General features: G+C 33.3%; 2 protein-coding genes across 2 annotated transcripts; one reads left to right on the forward strand and one right to left on the reverse strand.

Annotated features, from left to right (window-relative positions):
- The first annotated feature begins 1,567 nt into the window (after positions 1-1,567).
- On the forward strand, positions 1,568-12,720 carry LOC141675130 (uncharacterized). The gene is given in 6 exon segments (XM_074481847.1): positions 1,568-3,081; positions 3,953-4,137; positions 4,262-4,432; positions 10,366-10,506; positions 10,508-10,819; positions 11,591-12,720. Coding segments are annotated over 6 exon segments (2,724 nt in total). The 5' UTR covers positions 1,568-1,601; the 3' UTR covers positions 12,026-12,720.
- A 957-nt stretch (positions 12,721-13,677) lies between these two features.
- On the reverse strand, positions 13,678-15,349 carry LOC141675131 (expansin-like A3). The gene is made up of 5 exons (XM_074481848.1): positions 15,076-15,349; positions 14,877-14,986; positions 14,592-14,770; positions 14,117-14,246; positions 13,678-14,018 (listed from the first exon to the last, which is right to left on the reverse strand). Exons 1-5 carry the CDS (start codon positions 15,209-15,211, stop codon positions 13,788-13,790), a joined length of 786 nt encoding a protein of 261 aa, XP_074337949.1. The 5' UTR covers positions 15,212-15,349; the 3' UTR covers positions 13,678-13,787.
- Between the last annotated feature and the right edge of the window lie 3,889 nt (positions 15,350-19,238).

Here is a 19,238-nt window from a genome sequence, read left to right on the forward strand (position 1 = left end):
AAGAAGTAGTGAGTATCATTAGGATTACCGTGGAATGAGTAAAGAAATTTGAAAAGTTAGAAATTGAAGAACAGGTTTTGATCCGGCTTCTGGGTTATGCTGATACTTATTTTTTTGTTGGGTATCAAAGGTGGTATTAATATAAATGATTGATGTTGACTTCATTATGGAATGATGTGAGCATCAAAGTTCATATTGATATCTAATTTGATATGACAACAAAATGAGTACTAATACCACGGGTTCAGATTTGGATAAAGTTTTGATTTATTCCGTTTCAAATTAATGTATTTTCCCTCAGATAGTAAAAGATTCTCGCTTGATGAATATAATTGATGATGATTGAGAAAGAACTGAGATATACTACAAAGTGATGAGTTAAATGCAACTGCCGAGATTTTCCTTTAATTTGTAGTTTTCGAATAGATTTAGGACATTTCGAAGCATCAAACGCCATGAGCTCAGTATAGCGGGCGCAAATGAATGAAAAGTACGAGGGATCGATTAAAGATTCTCGAATATGACTAGAAAATGATCATAAGCCTGACTAACCGAACAGAAGGAGACCCGAAAAGCAAGGTAGAACAGTCAGTGAAAATAGGAAGTTCATGAACACAAATTCTTAGACATAGAGAGAAAAGTAGATTAATATAAATTAAGTTAGTCCTTTGAAACAATGAGATAGATAGAATGATTATGAATGAGTTGGTCTTGTTGTCACATGTATAATGAGTTCATAAGACATTCATAGGTGCATAACCAGAAAGAGTGATTTAGCTTCATATGTATGAAATGGAGATGTGGTTCAGGTTACGTGAGTAATTGATAGATTTGATGCTGGTAAAAGACCGTTGAGTTATGATTAAAGTGATGAAACTTGAGACATTATAAGAGAGATACTTGGAAATTATCATGGTCTGTTCCATTAGCATGATTCTGAGGACAGAATCATTTTAAGGGGGGAAGGATGTAACGTCTGAGAAATATTATGTAATTATTTTATTAATAAATAATTATTATGTGGTTATTATTTGAATTTTGGTGAATTATTTGATGATTGATATTAATATTTGGGTATTAATATTTGATAAAATTAGGATATTTTAATCTTTAATTATCTAGAATAAAATATAGATAATTTTGGTATTTTTCTGGGAATTTTTGAATTGTTATGTGAATTTATAAGAATTTATAGAATTAATAATGATTATTTTTACATAATTATAAAATTTCTTTTTAGAATCAGAAATCGTTCCACTTCCACTGTTTTTGCTTACAACCCGAAATCCTTCCGAAAACACCTTCCTAACCTTATTTGATAATTCTGAACACTTTCCGTATTTTGACTTTTTTTATCCGGGGTACGGTTTGACCTGTACGAGTCCCGGTGTGAAATTTTCGAAAAAATGAAAATAACTTAAATTTATAAATTTTATTAACGCGTCTTAATTTATCTATCATATTTGACGTTTTATGATCAAAATGATTTAACTTGAACTAAAAATTTCACATAGTAAATAATAAAAAATATTTATAAAAATTATAACATTAAAAAATATATTTCCTTCCCGCACACATCCCTCTATGTAAATCTGGTTACAATGTCAATCCCGACAGAGTACTACCCAAGTCAAGATGACTTAGTCTACGAAGAAGAGCTTCTCCGCAATCCATTCAGCTTAAAGCTCTGGTGGCGCTACTTAATTGCTCGCACTGACTCGCCGTTCGAGAAACGCCGATTGATTTACGAGCGTTCACTCAAAGCTCTCCCCGGAAGCTACAAATTATGGTACGCTTATTTACGCGAACGTCTCGAATTGGTTCGAAACTTTCCCATTAATCATTTCGAATATAAATCTCTTAATAATACTTTCGAAAGAGCTTTTGTTACTATGCATAAAATGCCTAGAATTTGGATTATGTACTTGTTGACTTTGACTCATCAGAAGTTAGTTACGGTCACTAGACGCTGTTTCGATAGGGCGTTGTGTGCGTTGCCTGTTAAGCAACACGATAGGGTTTGGGAGATTTATTTAGTGTTTGTGAGTCAGCGAGGAGTGCCAATTGAGACGTCGCTTAGGGTTTATAGGAGGTATTTGAAGTATGATCCCGAGCATATTGAGGAGTTTATTGAGTTTTTGGTGGATTCGGAGTTGTGGCAAGAGGCTGCCGAGAGGTTAGCGGGGGTTTTGAATGACGATACCTTTTATTCGATTAAAGGGAAGACGAAGCATAAGTTGTGGTTGGAGTTGTGTGATTTGTTGACGCAGCATGCGGGGGAGATTTCGGGGTTGAATGTTGATGCGATTATTAGGGGTGGGATTAGGAAGTTTACGGATGAGGTTGGGAGGTTGTGGACGTCGTTGGCGGATTATTATATTAGGAGGAAATTGTTGATGAAGTCGAGGGATATTTTTGAAGAGGGGATGACCATGGTTATGACTGTCAGGGATTTTAGTGTGATTTTTGATGCGTATTCGCAGTTTGAGGAGAGTATGCTTGCTTTGAAGATGGAAGATATGAGTGAGAGTGAGGAAGAGGATGAGGAAGGGTCGGTGGTTGAAGAGGAGGAGGATGAAGGGGATCGGTTAAATGTGGGAGATATTAAATTGAAGCTGAAAAAGCTATGGTTGTCGGATGATAAAGACGTGAATTTGGGATTAGCTCGTTTAGAATATTTTATGGATAGGAGGCCGGAATTAGCTAATAGTGTGCTGCTTCGGCAAAACCCGCATAATGTGGAACAGTGGCATAGAAGAGTTAAGATATTTGAAGGGAATCCTGCTAGACAACTTGAGACCTATACGCAAGCTGTACGGACTATTGATCCAATGAAAGCTGTGGGAAAGCCTCATACTTTGTGGGTGGCATTAGCTAAATTGTTTGAAACTCACAATGGTATTAACGATGCTAGGGTAATATTTGATGAAGCTGTACAAGTTGGCTACAAAGCTGTGGATAATTTGGCTAGTGTATGGTGTGAATGGGCAGAGATGGAATTAAGACACAAGAATTTTAAGTTAGCTCTGGAGGTAATGAGGCGGGCTACAGCTGAGCCATCCGTTGAGGTCAAACGTAGAGGTATTTGTTATAATTTTTTTACTTCTGCAAATTTTTGTTTAGGATATTTGACCTGTGTTAACTTATTACTCATTTCCCGCACATACTAATGAAAGGCTAGATGAAGGGAAATGAATTAGTGTCATAAGTATTTATGCTACTTGGAAATTTTATAAGTAATCATCGTATTCCTGCTGCAGTGCTTGTATCCATCTGTGATAATTACTTTGTGTCTTTGCCTTGTAAATTTGACATGATGTATGCCTTTTGCTCTCTATTGGTTTATGGGATGTTAATGAATACCCATAATAATAATTGCCCCCAGTTTAGCAGACTTTCAGAGTTTAACATGTCTGATAGCGAAGTAGTCACTAAATAGGAGGCCACAGGAATCACATTCTGCAACTTAAAAATTTGAAAAAGTTAGCTTGATTTTGAAGGTCAATAACATAATACGATCTCCGAGCAGATAAGTGTAGAATCTCAAGTGATATAGTTATTGTTATCACTCCATAATAACGTGAATTAGCACAAAACTTGCACAATTATGATTTTGCAAAGTTCTGCCTACAAGTTAGACAGGTGTTTATGTGGTAATTCATGATATGTTAGACCAAATTTTGAAATTATAGTAGTTTGTGCATGTTTTTTATTCAAAAAACCTCAAGTTATAGGCCAGTGAATTGGTTGGCCTTGGCCCTGAAAAATCTATGATCAGATCTGAGATCATATTCTGAATATGGTATAACTGTGGAACTAGTGAACTAATAAATTTATATAAAAAAGTAAAGTTTGTATCTTTAAACTGCTGTTTTACGTGTTTACTGCACAACTGTGACATAACAATAATGAATTGTAATTAACTCCTAAAAATTTGTTTTCCAATGTGCAGTGGCTGCTGAGGGCAATGAACCAGTTCAAATAAAGCTGCCTAAGTCTCCCAGGCTTTGGACCTTCTACGTTGACTTGGAGGAGAGCTTAGGCTCCTTAGAGTCAACTCGTGCAGTGTATGAGAGGATACTAGACCTAAGGATCGCCACACCCCAAATAATAATCAATTACGCTATGCTCTTGGAAGTATGTTTAGCACTTCTAATGTTTTTCCGAATGTTATATATCTCCTTATTTCAACATGTTTTCACTTCTTGCTATGTTTCTTTTGGGCTTGAAGCTAACAAATATCAATGTATGATATGTTCAGGACAATAAGTACTTTGAGGATGCTTTTAAGGTTTATGAACGAGGCGTGAAGATATTTAAATATCCACATGTAAAGGATATATGGGTGACGTATCTCTCTAAATTTGTTAAAAGATACGGAAAGTCAAAGCTCGAACGAGCCAGAGAGCTATTTGAGCATGCTGTTGAAATGGTATGGACAAACTTATTTGCTTTTATTTCATAATTTACGGTTCATAACGTATATTTACACCTTGGCTACAGGTTGGATGTTTGTATAATTGCATGCATACTGAAGAGAGAAGAAATTAAGCCATATTTTTAATAAAATATATTTGTAACATATGTTCACATCTGGTCAAGGACACCTTATCAGAGGGTTATAGATAATTTGTTTCTTATCTAGAGTCGCACCATTATGATTTCCTAGAAGATAGTTTGCTGATGTGTAATATCATGTGCATAAATAAGTTTATGAAAACCTTGAGAGGAAGTAGGACATAATGTGATAAATAAATGCACACTTAGAAAGAGGCATTTGTAGAGACAGTAGTAAGGAGAAATGGTTATTATTTTTTCATATTCTTTTGCAGAGTTCCATGGTCTTATCAGTACAGGCTTCTGATATCTTTCATCTTCCCACTTCATGGTCTCCACTAGACTGTTCCGTTTTTTACCACTAACTGAAAAGATTTATACTTCTGCCCCAATCTTCCCCAAAAATTATTGTTTTCTTCTTTCCTAATCCTTCCTTCTGTGATAGAAGACTCTTTAGAATTTTTAAAGAGTTTATGGTCCAATTCGTATGTCATTCTCTCCTTCCTCTGACTAATTGCTATCCTATTAGCTAGCGTACCAGCAAGTCTTTGCTCTATATTTCTCTTCCCATTTTACAACCTGCGAATACTTGTACTTGTGAAATAATTCTTGGTGATTAGTTTAATAATAAACTTATTGTTCATTATAAAGAATAGAATTTAAGGATATGCTAAAAATGTTAGGATATAGATTTTGCATATTTTTGCTCGCTTGCACAGCTTTGATTTACAGAGCAGACTTTAATGCCTGGAAGCTTCTTTACAATAAAGAAAAAAATGTGCCACAATGATTTCATACTTTCGTAACTTGTATAGTCCTTAATAGATAACCATATGTTTAGAATGCCTAGAATTACAGACCCAGGAACTTAAGTATTACTATGAACTTAAGTATTACTATGAAGAGCTAGAATAACAACTATAGAGTCTGATTTTCAATCTTTGTATCACGACAACTGCAAATATTTACAAGAAAGCAAAGTAAAATTAAAATATGTATTGCAATCCTGAAAAGGATGATGTGCTGTTGAAGTTAAGTTGGCGGAGGTTAGCAGCAATATTCCAAAACTGTCATGTTAGAGCTTGTAAATGTACTTATGTTAAATATATTTTTGACACTCAAACTCTTGAGCTTTAATTACTTTATTATATCGTAACAATAGTCCATCTGATACCCTATGTGACGCCCTCAATCTCGGGGTTAGAAAATGATGACCCACACACCTTTAATCTACTAACTAAATAAGCATAAACTCCGATTAGCTACTAACAGGATCAAACAGAATAAAGTATGAGACAAGATTACAACTACCAATCATAAAATATAACTTACAACCCCAAAATAAAACCAAATATACATAGTCGATCCCGACTTGGAACTGACAGATAACCCATTGTATCTTTACAACTCTCTGGCTAAGCGCTTGCTCACTCAAACACTTTACTACCTGCTCTGGCAACCGGAAGCCCTCAACACGATAGGGACCACCAGGTACGCTCTTACGAGCAGTGCCTTCCTAAGCCTGACCATCTTCTTGCTTAACTGCCATGGTTAGATTAAAACAAAACATATGAGTATAAAACTCAGCAAGTAACTATTAAAGCATTCTACGATATAAAAGCCACACTGTTCTTTACTGATCTCAGGGCATTCTACTTTATCAATTCTAGGTGGCAGATTTCTATTTTTAGGTTATGGAAAAAGGGGGGGTTATGAAGAAGATTTTTGGGCTTTCAAGGAACAAGGCTCAAGGTAGGGTGAAAGCAGACATTCATCACAAATCAATAACAGGATCACAAATGATCTTTCGAATGGAAAGCGACAATCTTTTCATTATTAGGAATCAATTATATGATCAACAGGATTAAAAATCAGGGTTCACGAGCTATAAGCTTCACAATATCACAATCAACTCTTTTCAAAGCAATATAAACCACTTTCATTTTCAAAGAATCAATTACTGAGTAGGAAGTTTCAATTCCTCTTTAAAATCAATATGGAACCCTTGATTGGACCACTCTATCTTTCATTTCATAATAATACGGGTGATCAGCCTGTACCGACCTCCATCCGGTCTTTAAGGTACCAATGACATAATTTCAGCCTTAAACTGGACTAGCCCCGCTAGCCTCTTACTATGACTGGACTAGTCCCACTAGCCTCTTACGTCCCAATCCAATTCATCAGGAATTCGTTTGGAAAACCTTGAGTTGGAAAAAGATAGGTTTTCTAAATTCATTTTATCATTACCAAGAATATGAAATCATTCGGACTCTTTCAAGTCGAAACTCATTCTTAAATTCAATTTCAAGAAGCCAAAGTCAAGGAAATGAATCAAAGATATGCAAGGCTCAATTCTAAGGATCTTAAATCAATGATAACAAGGTACTCAAGTTAGGAAAATCAAAACCGTTTCAAGGATCAATAGGGAAATAGGTAATCAAGGAGTGAAACATCATTACAAGGGGTTCGTAAAGGTACTTATAGGGTTTATAACAGTTCATGGTATAACAAACAATTGGAATAGGGAAAATGGGTTATCAAAGGGTTGAATCAATAAGTTTATCAATAACAATTTCACAAGATCAAAGACAGGGTATCTTAAATCAATAACAGGGGTTCATTACTTTAACAGTTCAATACTCTACATGGCATGAACAATATCCTCTCTATAACCATTTACACAAGTAATTAGAGTTACTTGTCTGAATTCGCTTTCCTGTTTCACGAAGGTTGAACTACTGCCACCTAGTATACCTTTCCCTTTCGTATACCTTTCCCTTTCCTAGCCTGAATGCCCTCACGTTCCGAATCTACAATCAAAACCAAAATCTTAATTAGTTTCTCAACTCTCGTTCCCGGAACGTTCACTCAATACGATAGCTCGATTATACTCTTGACTCGAACTATACGAGTATAGCTTATATACACATGCACATAGCACATAACACATTCTTTTCTTATAGCCTTTATATTTTTATATACTCAATAATCAACTTATACTCGCTTAACCTTGACTATTCTTCAAATCAAACATTTATAACTCATACGAGTACACGATTTCATTCACATCTAAACGTTTACGACCATAGCTATCACTTATAGCTTTTAAAATCTATCAACTAAGTTCCCTTTTTCTTTTATACCTTAATTCGAACCACATACTACAATCAACAAACAAACCCAAAGATATTCACATATAAACACTCAATCATTCTTTCAATTACCAAAAATCAAGTCTTGACTTTTAACTCCTATGGCCTATTCGGCCTTATCACTTGACTCAACAAGAATCAAACATGCAAAGCTCTTAATTGACATGCATCAAGTATATCATCCCAAACTAGTTCAATTTCATTCTTACAACTCATTTAAACTCATAATTTAAACGTAATCATGGATGATCACTCATGTTAACACTTGATACCAACTTAATTTCTTAAAAATCAAGTAGAGACATTCGAAATTTCCAGGAATCAAAACATGCATGCATCACTTTGGACCTCTAACCATAACTCATTCTAATTACTCAGCAATTTATAAAAACAATTATCAATAAATCATTCACACCAACAAAAATCAACATGATCTTCCCAAAAATTAAGAGCCATTCGGCCTCTTCTTCTTTTATCAAAGAAACCTCACATGCAAACTTAATTTCAAATCCTTGCATCTTTAATCACCCTAATCTTTTAACATTATGCTAGAATAACATCCATAACTAACAAAAATCAACTCATTAACTTTTGAACTACAATTCCATTCGGCTTTTCATCAAAATACCACATGCAAACACAGAAAATTGGATTTAAAGATACTAGAGCTCAGTTTTAACATCATTACTCACCACGGGTTCACCGGAGTTCATCACCGGTGGCGGTGGCTTCACGGTGGTGCCCCCATTCGGGGGTTTCCAACCTTCAACCACCAATTTACACAAGTAAATACACACATGCGAACACATATCTTCACTCTAAATCATTTAAGAATCAAAACCCTTTTTGTTTTCATGAAAACCGAATCAAACCACCAAATCCAATTTTGGATTTTTTTCTCAAAAACCATGAAGATAGTGACATGCATGTATATATATGGATAAATAAAGCAAAATCTCACCCAATCATGGTCTTATACTCGAAAGAGGATGAAGAACAAGAGAGAGATTGAAGAGAGAGAGAGTACCGAGAGTGAGAGAGAGAAGTCCCGAGAGGGAGAAAGAAAATGAGAGAAAAAAAAGAGAAGAGGGGTGCTCGGGTGAGAAAAGAAAGAAAGAAGGGGCGGGGTTATATACTACCAAGGAAGGGTAGTATAGTAATTAGGCTATTCTATTTCTAATTCACTCTTTATTCTAAAAGAAAACGAATTCGATTTGCAAATATCTCTTTCGGAAAAGATGAATTTGATACGAATGATAATTTTAAAACGTGAATCTCGAAATTAGCTTTCCAACCATTACTCATAATAGCGTACGGTTGATTTTATATGATTTTTACAAGTTTGTGCTAATAATAGCATTTTAATACATAAAAATCATTTTAAAATGCAACGATCACAAAATAAATCCGTCTATCATTTTTAGAAAGTCTCTAGGACTATTTGGAAGATAACAAAACAAATCTCATGCCTTTACCTTACTCAGATAATTTTATAAAAATGTGCGAAAGTTAAATAAACCTTATTTAAATCAAATAATTCCCTTAAATCCATAAAATATTAACAGATCACGTAATCACGCATACAGACAAGCAAGCACATATACTGACACATCACAACTCATGTCTGATCATAAAATTTTCCCTTTTTAATATTATTCCTCTTTACGTGTAACGGGTCACATTCTGCCTGACGGCCCGACGCTCAGCGTTTCAATTACGCTTTACAATATCATTATCGATCGACACGTCACTAGAACGCAATACTTCACTTAAACATTCATTTCACATAATAACACATTTTTCACATTTTAAATACTTTAATCCCTTTTTAAGACGGGTTCCGTTCTACCCGACGGCCCGACAACACAGCTAAACTCCTAAGCTGACTCTTTAAATTGGAACGCGTCTATCTACGCTCCCAGATACTAATATACAATAAAGACAATTAATCATCACTTAATCACATATTTTATAATCACTTCACATAAATCATACTTTATGGACTTAATTACGTCGCAAAATTCTCAGTCGTCACATCCTAAATCCTTTCATGTAAAGCAGATCGCTTTGTATTGTCTAATCAGATAAGATTTGTAAACCCTGGATTAAGATCATAATTGATGGCATGCTTTGTCTTGGACATAGTTGTTAAGGCGTCACCTAGGCGACTAGGCGATACAAAATTGGTAGGCGGTAAAAAATTAATAGTCTTATTTGTTAGATACATACATACATATATATACACGTATGCATATAACACGTTATATGTATGCACAAACTACAAACATATAACACATATCATTGGGTAATAATATTTATGTATTTACTTTGATATGTAGGTATAGTATTTTCTCTTTGGTAGTGTATGTATTGGCCAAATCTATATTTTTATGACATATAAATGTATGTATATATTAAATATACCCACTTTATATAGTGAAACTTATAATCCGCATAATGACCGTCTAGGCGGACGCCTAACCGCCTAGACGGTTAGGCGGCACAGGGTCGTCTTGCCTCGTCTTTACGTCTTTACAAGTATGATCTTGGATTAGAAAAATTTAACGACTATGCTTGCAGTTAAGCTGTTAGTCCGATAATGTGTCATTTAGTGCATTAAGATGCTAACTTTCGTAACTTTTATTTGTTTCAGGCCCCCGCTGAAGCAGTGAAGCCTTTGTATTTGCAATATGCCAAATTGGAAGAGGATCACGGTCTAGCCAAGCGAGCAATGAGCGTTTATGATCAAGCAACAAAGGCCGTCCCTGCTAGTGAAAAATTGAGCATGTACCAAAATATACATAGCACGTGTAGCTGAAATATTTGGGGTACCAAAAACAAGGGAAATATATGAGCAAGCAATAGAATCCGGGCTTCCAGACAATGATGCAAAAACAATGTGTATAAAATATGCAGAACTTGAGAAGAGTCTGGGAGAGATAGATCGCTCTCGTGGAATATACAAGCATGCATCTGAGTTCACCGATCCAAGATCTGATGCTGACTTTTGGAGCAAGTGGCACGAATTTGAGGTGCAACATGGTAATGAAGATACTTTCAGGGAGATGCTACATATTAAAAGGAGTGTTACTGCAAAGTATAGTCAGGTACATATAAGTTCTTGTGTGCGAGTAAATTATTTTAACATGCTGTGCAATTATCACCCTGCTAGATATTTGTACTGAACTTGTGGTTCTTGCTGAGAATTATTATACCTGCACCATACACGGAGATGATGCTTAGATATTGTAGCAAGAGTTTTGGATGCTCGACTCTGATTTTTTTTACTGCATTGTTGGTACACATGCATGATTTATACGCACACTCACACACTTGTTAAAGCATGATAACATCTTAATCCCTTGTATAAAAAGGTCTGTGTGAGTTGGTCTCCTAGCATACATTCATCCGACACACCCATAATTTTGACAATGCTAGATTAGTACTTATCTGAAAGTTATTCTGTGAAACGTCTAATATTAATGTTTTCATAAGACTGTATAGAAAGTTATCCATTGCATTAGATTGGCTAAAGTGCAGTCTGAACCCTCAAACAGTTTATATTTTTTAAATCACAAGCAGAGTGCACTTATCAGTATGAAACAATAAGCACCATCCCTGTGGTTTTGTGACTGTAACTTTATCAGGGAAAACCGGAATTAGATTGGTGGTGTTTACCCTCGAAAAAGTCAAGGTTGCTTGTAATATAATATGAAGACTAGGAATCAAGTTGAACTTTTCAGTTAAATATGCTCATGAGTCATGAATCTTATTACTTTTTATGCATGATTTCTTTGGCCTAATCATATGTACTTGATGAGTCACAATGTCTGCACTAATGTTTCTGGTGGTAACTAACATCTTTTTCTTCTCTTCAGTCGCACATTATTCTTCCAGAGTATATGATGCAAAAGGATCTAAAGTCCAATTCAGATGAAGCAACAGACCCTCAGAAGAGGAATGGAATTCGTGGAGATGATATGGCTGCTCTTGAGAGGCAGCTAGTACCTCCTACAAATGATGCTATTGTTAAGGATAACACACGGTTGCTGGGCTTTGTGAGTGCAGGAGTTGAGTCGCAGACAGATGGAGGTCTTAAGGTTGCTGCTAATAAAGAAGACATAGAGCTGCCAGATGAAAGTGATAGTGAAGATGAAGGTAATGTTGAGATCACCCAGAAAGATATTCCAGAAACTGTTTATGGAGGCATACGGAAAAGAACTGAAGAAGATGAAGACGCTGACAAGGGTAAGGACGGTGATGATAACCTTGGCGCGCTTGAGCGTATAAAAAGAATGAAACGAGGTGGGTAAAGTGCGGTTTTGTATCCATGTATGTAATTGCTGGAAATGACCCGAGCAATAGACTTCTGTTCTGTATCTGAACTGCATGATAGAACTGTAACGAAGCAAGTTGGATAAGCATGTTTGTCACCAGATTCACAGTGCTGGAAACGACCAGAGCATGATGAGTGTTGGTATGTAGCTTGACTGTAATACAGATGTAACCTTGTTAATAATTTTGATATTTGTCGGCAACCTTCTCCAACTTAAAATCAAATTCTTGCCGTACTATTAACCTTGTTTTTTTTGTTTAGAAGTGCAAAATTTTAGTGCTCAGAAATTCATTCATCTTAGAGCAAGGGGAAAAAAGTATGTGAGAGGGAAAAGCCAAAGACATAGCTGCTGTGGTGAACTTTGCACGGAACCTGTAATTGCTTAGTGATTCTTTTTTCCCAAGTATTGTGATGGAATGCTTCCTCTATATTATTCTCTTCCCATGGAAAAAGTGTGTTCAGAGGAAAGCTAAGATATTGCTGCTTTGGTAAAACTTTGCAGGCAGCCTTCTATTGATTCATGATTTTCTTTTTAAAGTAAAGATTGCTTCCTTTACATTTTTCTCTTCACCTGTGATTGTAATATTCTGCAATTTACAAATAAGTTTATGCTGGTATATAACATGTGTAATGCACAGTCGTTTTTAATTATAAATTATAATTTTAATAATATATTGTTTGTAGGATTTGATCTTGTTATGGGGAGAATTTCGTATAACAATGTTGTGGAGGTTAATGGGTGGAAAAAAAAAATCAAAGATGGTGTTTAAGGGCAGAGGAAGGTTGTTCGGTGGTGGCTGAGCTTGTATGTGGACTCCTTAAAAAAGAATAGGGTTTGTTATTCTCTGTCAAGTGTCGATTCATGTCCCATACAAGTGCCTACGTACCCTATTTATAGGGATCAAGGCTCACGTAGTTCTTGGGGAACAAGTCACGTAGGCTAGGCATAACATATCTTATATTACTTGAATAAAAATTTTTAAAATTATATTTAATGGTTCTCGTAATTTGATCTGACGGCTGAGTGACCAATAATCAATAATCAAACTTTTAATGTTTCATGTTTAATATAATAATATAGGCATATGCATATCACTAAAGATTTCACTTCAAATAATGCACGAAACTCTTTGTCCCCAAGAAAAAGTAAAAATATATACAGAACACTCACTGGTATCCTGACAGAAATATATTCCTTCCACCTGATCTTCTCTCGAGTTCGAATCTTGTGTATTAAATTAAATGAATACTTGAACAATTTGGAACCAGTGTTGTACATAACTATTGATGCACTGAGCTATTGTATCTGTATCTTCCACTTATCACCCGTAAACCACAAAACAGCTCATGATTATGCACTCTTGTTTAACTTTTTCGAAAGTGCCACTCATTTTAAGACAACAAACAATCCCAAGTGAAAGTGGTGCGAATCATCATATTTCCCCTTAGTACAACTCACTTGGAAAATGTTAGCCAGTAACATCATCAACACTCGAAATCGAAATGTGTACAATTCGTCAACATAAATATCTCCATATCTTATTTCATCTACTAGTATATTTTTATTTTTAGATCGATACAACTATTTTATTTCATTTAGTAGTATGTTTTTAAATCGATACAACTACGTACATCCTTAACTTATTATATATATATATATTTGTCTCAAAAGAAGAAAGTTTAATGATGATCAAGTATACATAATTATGAATTGTGTTAGCAGGAAAGTATGCTTAATCTTAGCAAGGATAACAAGCATCTTGAGCAACCTGAGTGACCTTAATACCAGTATCATAAACTACACCGATGTTCCAATCAGCTGGCAGCACTGCTTTGTCTTGCCACAATTCTAATCCATCAAATCCTTGTGTAACTCTTAACCGCAATTGGAGTGCCCCTTTTGGCACTCTATCTGTCCCCCAAACTGCCCCATAATTTCTGCTCAGATAATTCCAATTTGCATCACCAACCTACAATTCCAAAAACACCATTTTAAACAAGTGCCGGAATCAACATATTTTGAGACGGAAAGAGTAATAAATTTCTGACTAGCTTATGGATTTATTACCGTAGCAACATCTGCTCCAACGATTTCGGTTTGGCCACCTTGGTAGAGGAATTTAATAGCCAAATAATCTGGCTTCTTGCTTATTTCTTCCACTCTTACAGCCAAGTTGTTTTTATAATCACAAGGTACCCTGCAACATTAATCACACATCAGTACTGACCATATACATATAATTAATCAAACAGAAGATCTTATTATTTTAATGAAGCGTTATTTCAAGTATAAAACACAAAAATGATCCATGTAATGCGTTTTATGTTGTTACAAGTGTAACACACGCATTAATAAGGCATGTGCATAAATGGAATTATGGACCGTTCAATAAGTGATACCCAAAGTATTTATTATAATATGAACATGCACATTTTGGTCCCTATCCCATGCCAGAAGATCCAGCAATTCTTGTACAATAAAATGGACCTATTTTCCTGCTTTTCATGTGGTGGGTGCAAGCAACAAAACCTCATTATCTCACCTTCTATAATCCACGTTGACAAGACCTTGTTTTAAAAGAGTGTCACCCATGCCCTTGTTTGCCATAGCCTTGAAAGCATTGGAGCTTAGCACAAAATCTGTTTGATTACTCGTATTCAGATCAGTTACTACCACTCTTGTTCCTTCTTTACTACACAGTTTTGAGTTCTTGCATTTAACCTGCACCGATATCAAGTCAATAGACATACAAAAACAGAACATAATTGACACACAAGCAATTTATCAAGAATTATTGTTACAAAGAAAAATTAAATAAATTTATTACCCGAAAGCAAGCACCACAACCAGCACCTTTCTTGTAAATACTAGGAACTCCCGCCGCAACATTACCACCCTCGAAACCTAGTGCTAATGGACCATATCCACATGCCCCAGCTGCATCATATTTGAACACATAATTTCCTCAGTACCATAACACACAGAGGGGGAGAGAGAGAGAGAGGGAGAGAGAGAGAGAGGCTTACACGAGAGTGCAGAAGGACTAGAGAAGAACGCAACTTTGGATTGGTAAACACATTTACCACATTCTTTAGTTTCAGAGCAAGATGATGATACCATCAAGATTACAAACAATAGTGAACCAATATTATAAAATCCCATTATTTTTTTTAACTAAGATATGTTATGTGTACCACAAAGATATGTTTATATAGAGGGTGAAGAAACGTATGTATATAACAAGACTTGAAAGAAGAGTAAATGGAGGTAAAAGGGGTGGTTATGTAAGGAGAGAAATAATGAAAAGGAGAGTAGGGGAGTGCATGTATTTATATTATTATGCAAACCCAAAAAGAGAGGGCACTGTTACGTAAACGCGGCGGATAATGCACCAAAAATAATCCAAAAGAAATGGATAAACAAGACTTTGATGTATGCCCCTCCTCACCGACTCTTACATTCACATAACCAGCTGTGTCTCCACAATCCACTTTTTGAGTCATTTTTTTTTAAAAAAATTAAAATTAATATCCGGTCTCTAGAAATGATAGTATATTGTTTTTAGGTATACTATACTATCTATATATATACTACACAGCTTGGTTTTGTTTGAGTAGTTATAATGCCAATATCTCGCAGTGTTACTTAACGTGGAAATACGTGTTTTAGGGTCATGGAATGTATTGTAACCCATGTTATGTAATTTAATTTTTTTTGCTAATTTGTTAGTACTACTCTGTTCCGGGCGAGATGCATATGTTGGGAACAAGACTCACGCTTATTTTAATCTCCTTTAAAGTATAGTTTCATAAATTATTTTACAATTTTCTTTTTCAAGATAAAAAATTTTGATGTTTAAAATTTAATATAAAATTGAAGATTTTAAAAATAAATTATAAAAATATAATTTATATTTCTCTTAAATAATATAAGGCCTTCACTTCCATAACTATTTTGATATTTTACCCCGTAAGCGTTAGTAATGGTGACGCGTGATTAGTTGAATATATTTGTAGTAGTTAATTTGTGCACATCCATCATCCATAGAAGCCACCCTCCTTGTGATTTTGATCAGTTTGTGGGATAAGATAAATGTATACTATATTATAATAATCGGAATGTGGTATAATTTGGTATAACTTTATTTTGGTTAGTTTGGTTATTTTTTCAATTACGACCGTCGGATCTTCTAATCAAGTGATCATTCAATCTAAATATTAAAAGACTACACTACTCAGGTTCGAATCTCACTAATAACAAATATTTATATTATTATTTATGTACTATTAAAGTTATCAGATTCAAATTTCGCCAACGACAAACATTTATATTATTTATATCTACTACCTAAACTAAACTTTAATAACCGGTAATTTTATTCAACCTCTTGGTTTAGTTATGCTCTCTTTTTAATATTTCTATTAATCACAACTGTTAGATTTTTTTAATCAAATGATCATATAATCATTTGATTTTAGTACTAAAAATATAAACAGTCAAAAGTTTCAGGTTACGAATACCACCATCTACATTCAAAATTAAACATTTATTTAAAATCAATTAACTATATATTATTTTAATCTATACTCTTTATTAATAAGCGAAACCATGTATAATTTGGTGCAAAAAGTACCAAAGTACCAAATTTTGGTACTTACCCGACATAAGTTGACTTCTACTCTCTATAAACTTTGTTTTTAACAGAAATCGACTTTCATTTTTTGTAAATTTTATTTTCTTTTTTGTTAGTGTTCATCCAATCGTCTATTTACTTCATAAAATAAAAATATTTTTTAAATGATTTATAAATTATATTAAAAATTTATTAAGTTACGTTAAATTAAGTAAAATAACTTAAATTTATTTTTAATTTTATAAAAACTACAAACTACTAGCTAAACTACTAACACGAATTGACTTATATTCTATGTAAACTTTATTTATTTATAAATTATATTAAAAATTTATTAAGTTACGTTAAATTAAGTAAAATAACATATACATACTTTTATTTTGCTACAAAGTAAACTATTAACACAAATTGACCTCTATTCTCTGTAAACTTTATTTTCTATAGTATTATTTTAAAAATAATTAAGTAATAACAAATGATTTTAGTAACATTTATTAACTTTTAAACTGAAAATTATTGATTTAAGGATCATATTTGTTACTGTCCATCACAACGTTTATTAATTTTAAATTAACAAATATATTTTAATAGTAACAGATTTATGGGCTGTATTTAGATTATATTAAGTAATATTAAATTAAGTTTAATAACATCTATTTACTTTTAATTTGTAAATTAATTTTTATCGATAATTAAGTAATATTAAATAAACTATATTGAAAAGGCAAATTATAAGATAATTATCAAATTATATTAATTAATATTAAATATCTATAATTCTAGTTTTGCATTGTTTTACTTGATATAGAAATCTTTATTTTTGTGAAACGAAAATAACTGATTCGATTCTTTTTAACCACATAACTATTAGTTATTTGCAAGTAACAATTTAATATTTAATATTTGATATTAGTATATTAATTTTAATTCGTGTTTCGCACGGATTATGAATAATTCTCTACAAATATTAATTCGATATTTTTAGTCTCGGGCCCGTATTTCGCACGGATTATCAACTATCTATATTAATAAGCATCCCAAATCTTGGTACTCAGTAGAAAATTATACAACTATTTTCAAAATTTTATGTAATAAAATCTCAGCTGACAAAAATTAACTTCTATTCTATGTAAAGTTTATTTTTCTTAAATTTTTATTTGTTGTTGAACATCCAAGCGTCAGTTTATTTTAAAATAATCGTATTAGTAAGTTAACATGTCATATTTATATAAGTAAATAATTAGCTGTATGCATGACTAGAACTATACGGTGAAATTTTAGAATTATACTTGACTTCGATTTTTTAACTACACATTCTAAAAGCATTTTATATATTATATTTACATCTGAATTTTGCACGGATTATGAGTTTCAATTTTATTCAAATAATAATGTGATACTATTATTTTTAAATTTCGGACGCACGGGTTACCCACTAGTACAAATAAAAATATAAAATATTATTAGAGATCCGTGCATCGCGCGGATTTTAAGCTAGTTCTTTTAATTCAAAATTTGCCGGAAGAAAAGATTAGTACTATCAATTCAAATAAAGGAAGGGGTTGAGAAAAATTCAAATAATACTAAAACACTATCTTTTGATCTCGAATAGGTCCAATAAAAAAAATCGTTTTCCTACTGTACTGCTCTGTAGCCTACAGGAGTGGCTTAGAAAAAGTTGTTTAAATTGTTAAATTTAATAATTTGGAATATTTTTACGATTTTTATGAAAATATTATGAGTAAAGAGCATAAAAGTTGTTAAAGTTTTCATAGTTTAGCAAAATAATGGCCCGCGTTTAAAAATAACAAATGGATGATCATATTTTAGTCCTGCTTTTAAAATAGTAGTATCTTCCTGCTTTTAAAATAGTAGTATCTGTCAAGCGCCCTTAACTAAATAAAAATACATTAATTTTTTTTGACGAAAAATAAAAATACATTAAATTAAATTACAGTTGATGGCTAACTCCCACCCCCTTTTTAAATTATTGGCAAGGAACATTTTATTGGAAAAATTGGAAAATATTTTCTATTTCTTTTTTGGCTAATATTCTGTTAGGTAATGAATCACACACAGAAGGGGGTAAATATGTTTTTCAGATTTTAGGTTTTTCTTAAAAGTTAATGGTTGAACAAAGTAAATTAAATCTTATATAGAAAAAGTGTTCATACAAAATTTAAACTTGCAGAAAATAAAGAACACAGATCTTCAAAACTCACTTAATTTTTATATTAAAAATTAAGACTGTTTTGCTACAAAATTTCTAAGCTCTTTGATGTTAAAGAGCTCAGCTTCTTCTTGAGAGTGATACAAGAGATTTGATCTAAATTATTACTTCTAACTAGAGGACCACTGTTAACTTTATAACACAGTTAACTCCTGGTTTACACAGTGGATAATAAACATTCTATTAGCTTTTCTAAACTGTCACTTGTCATTTCTGTTTATAAAAAAGTAAATCGTCCATTTATGGCTTAACATATTTTTAGCATCCCGTGTTTACTTTAATCATCCTCTGTCAGTTAATCTTTGCCATTGATCTTGCACACTCTT

This window comes from Apium graveolens, chromosome 7 (assembly GCF_009905375.1).
Source record: "Apium graveolens cultivar Ventura chromosome 7, ASM990537v1, whole genome shotgun sequence".
In the NCBI taxonomy this organism is placed as follows: Eukaryota; Viridiplantae; Streptophyta; class Magnoliopsida; order Apiales; family Apiaceae; genus Apium; species Apium graveolens.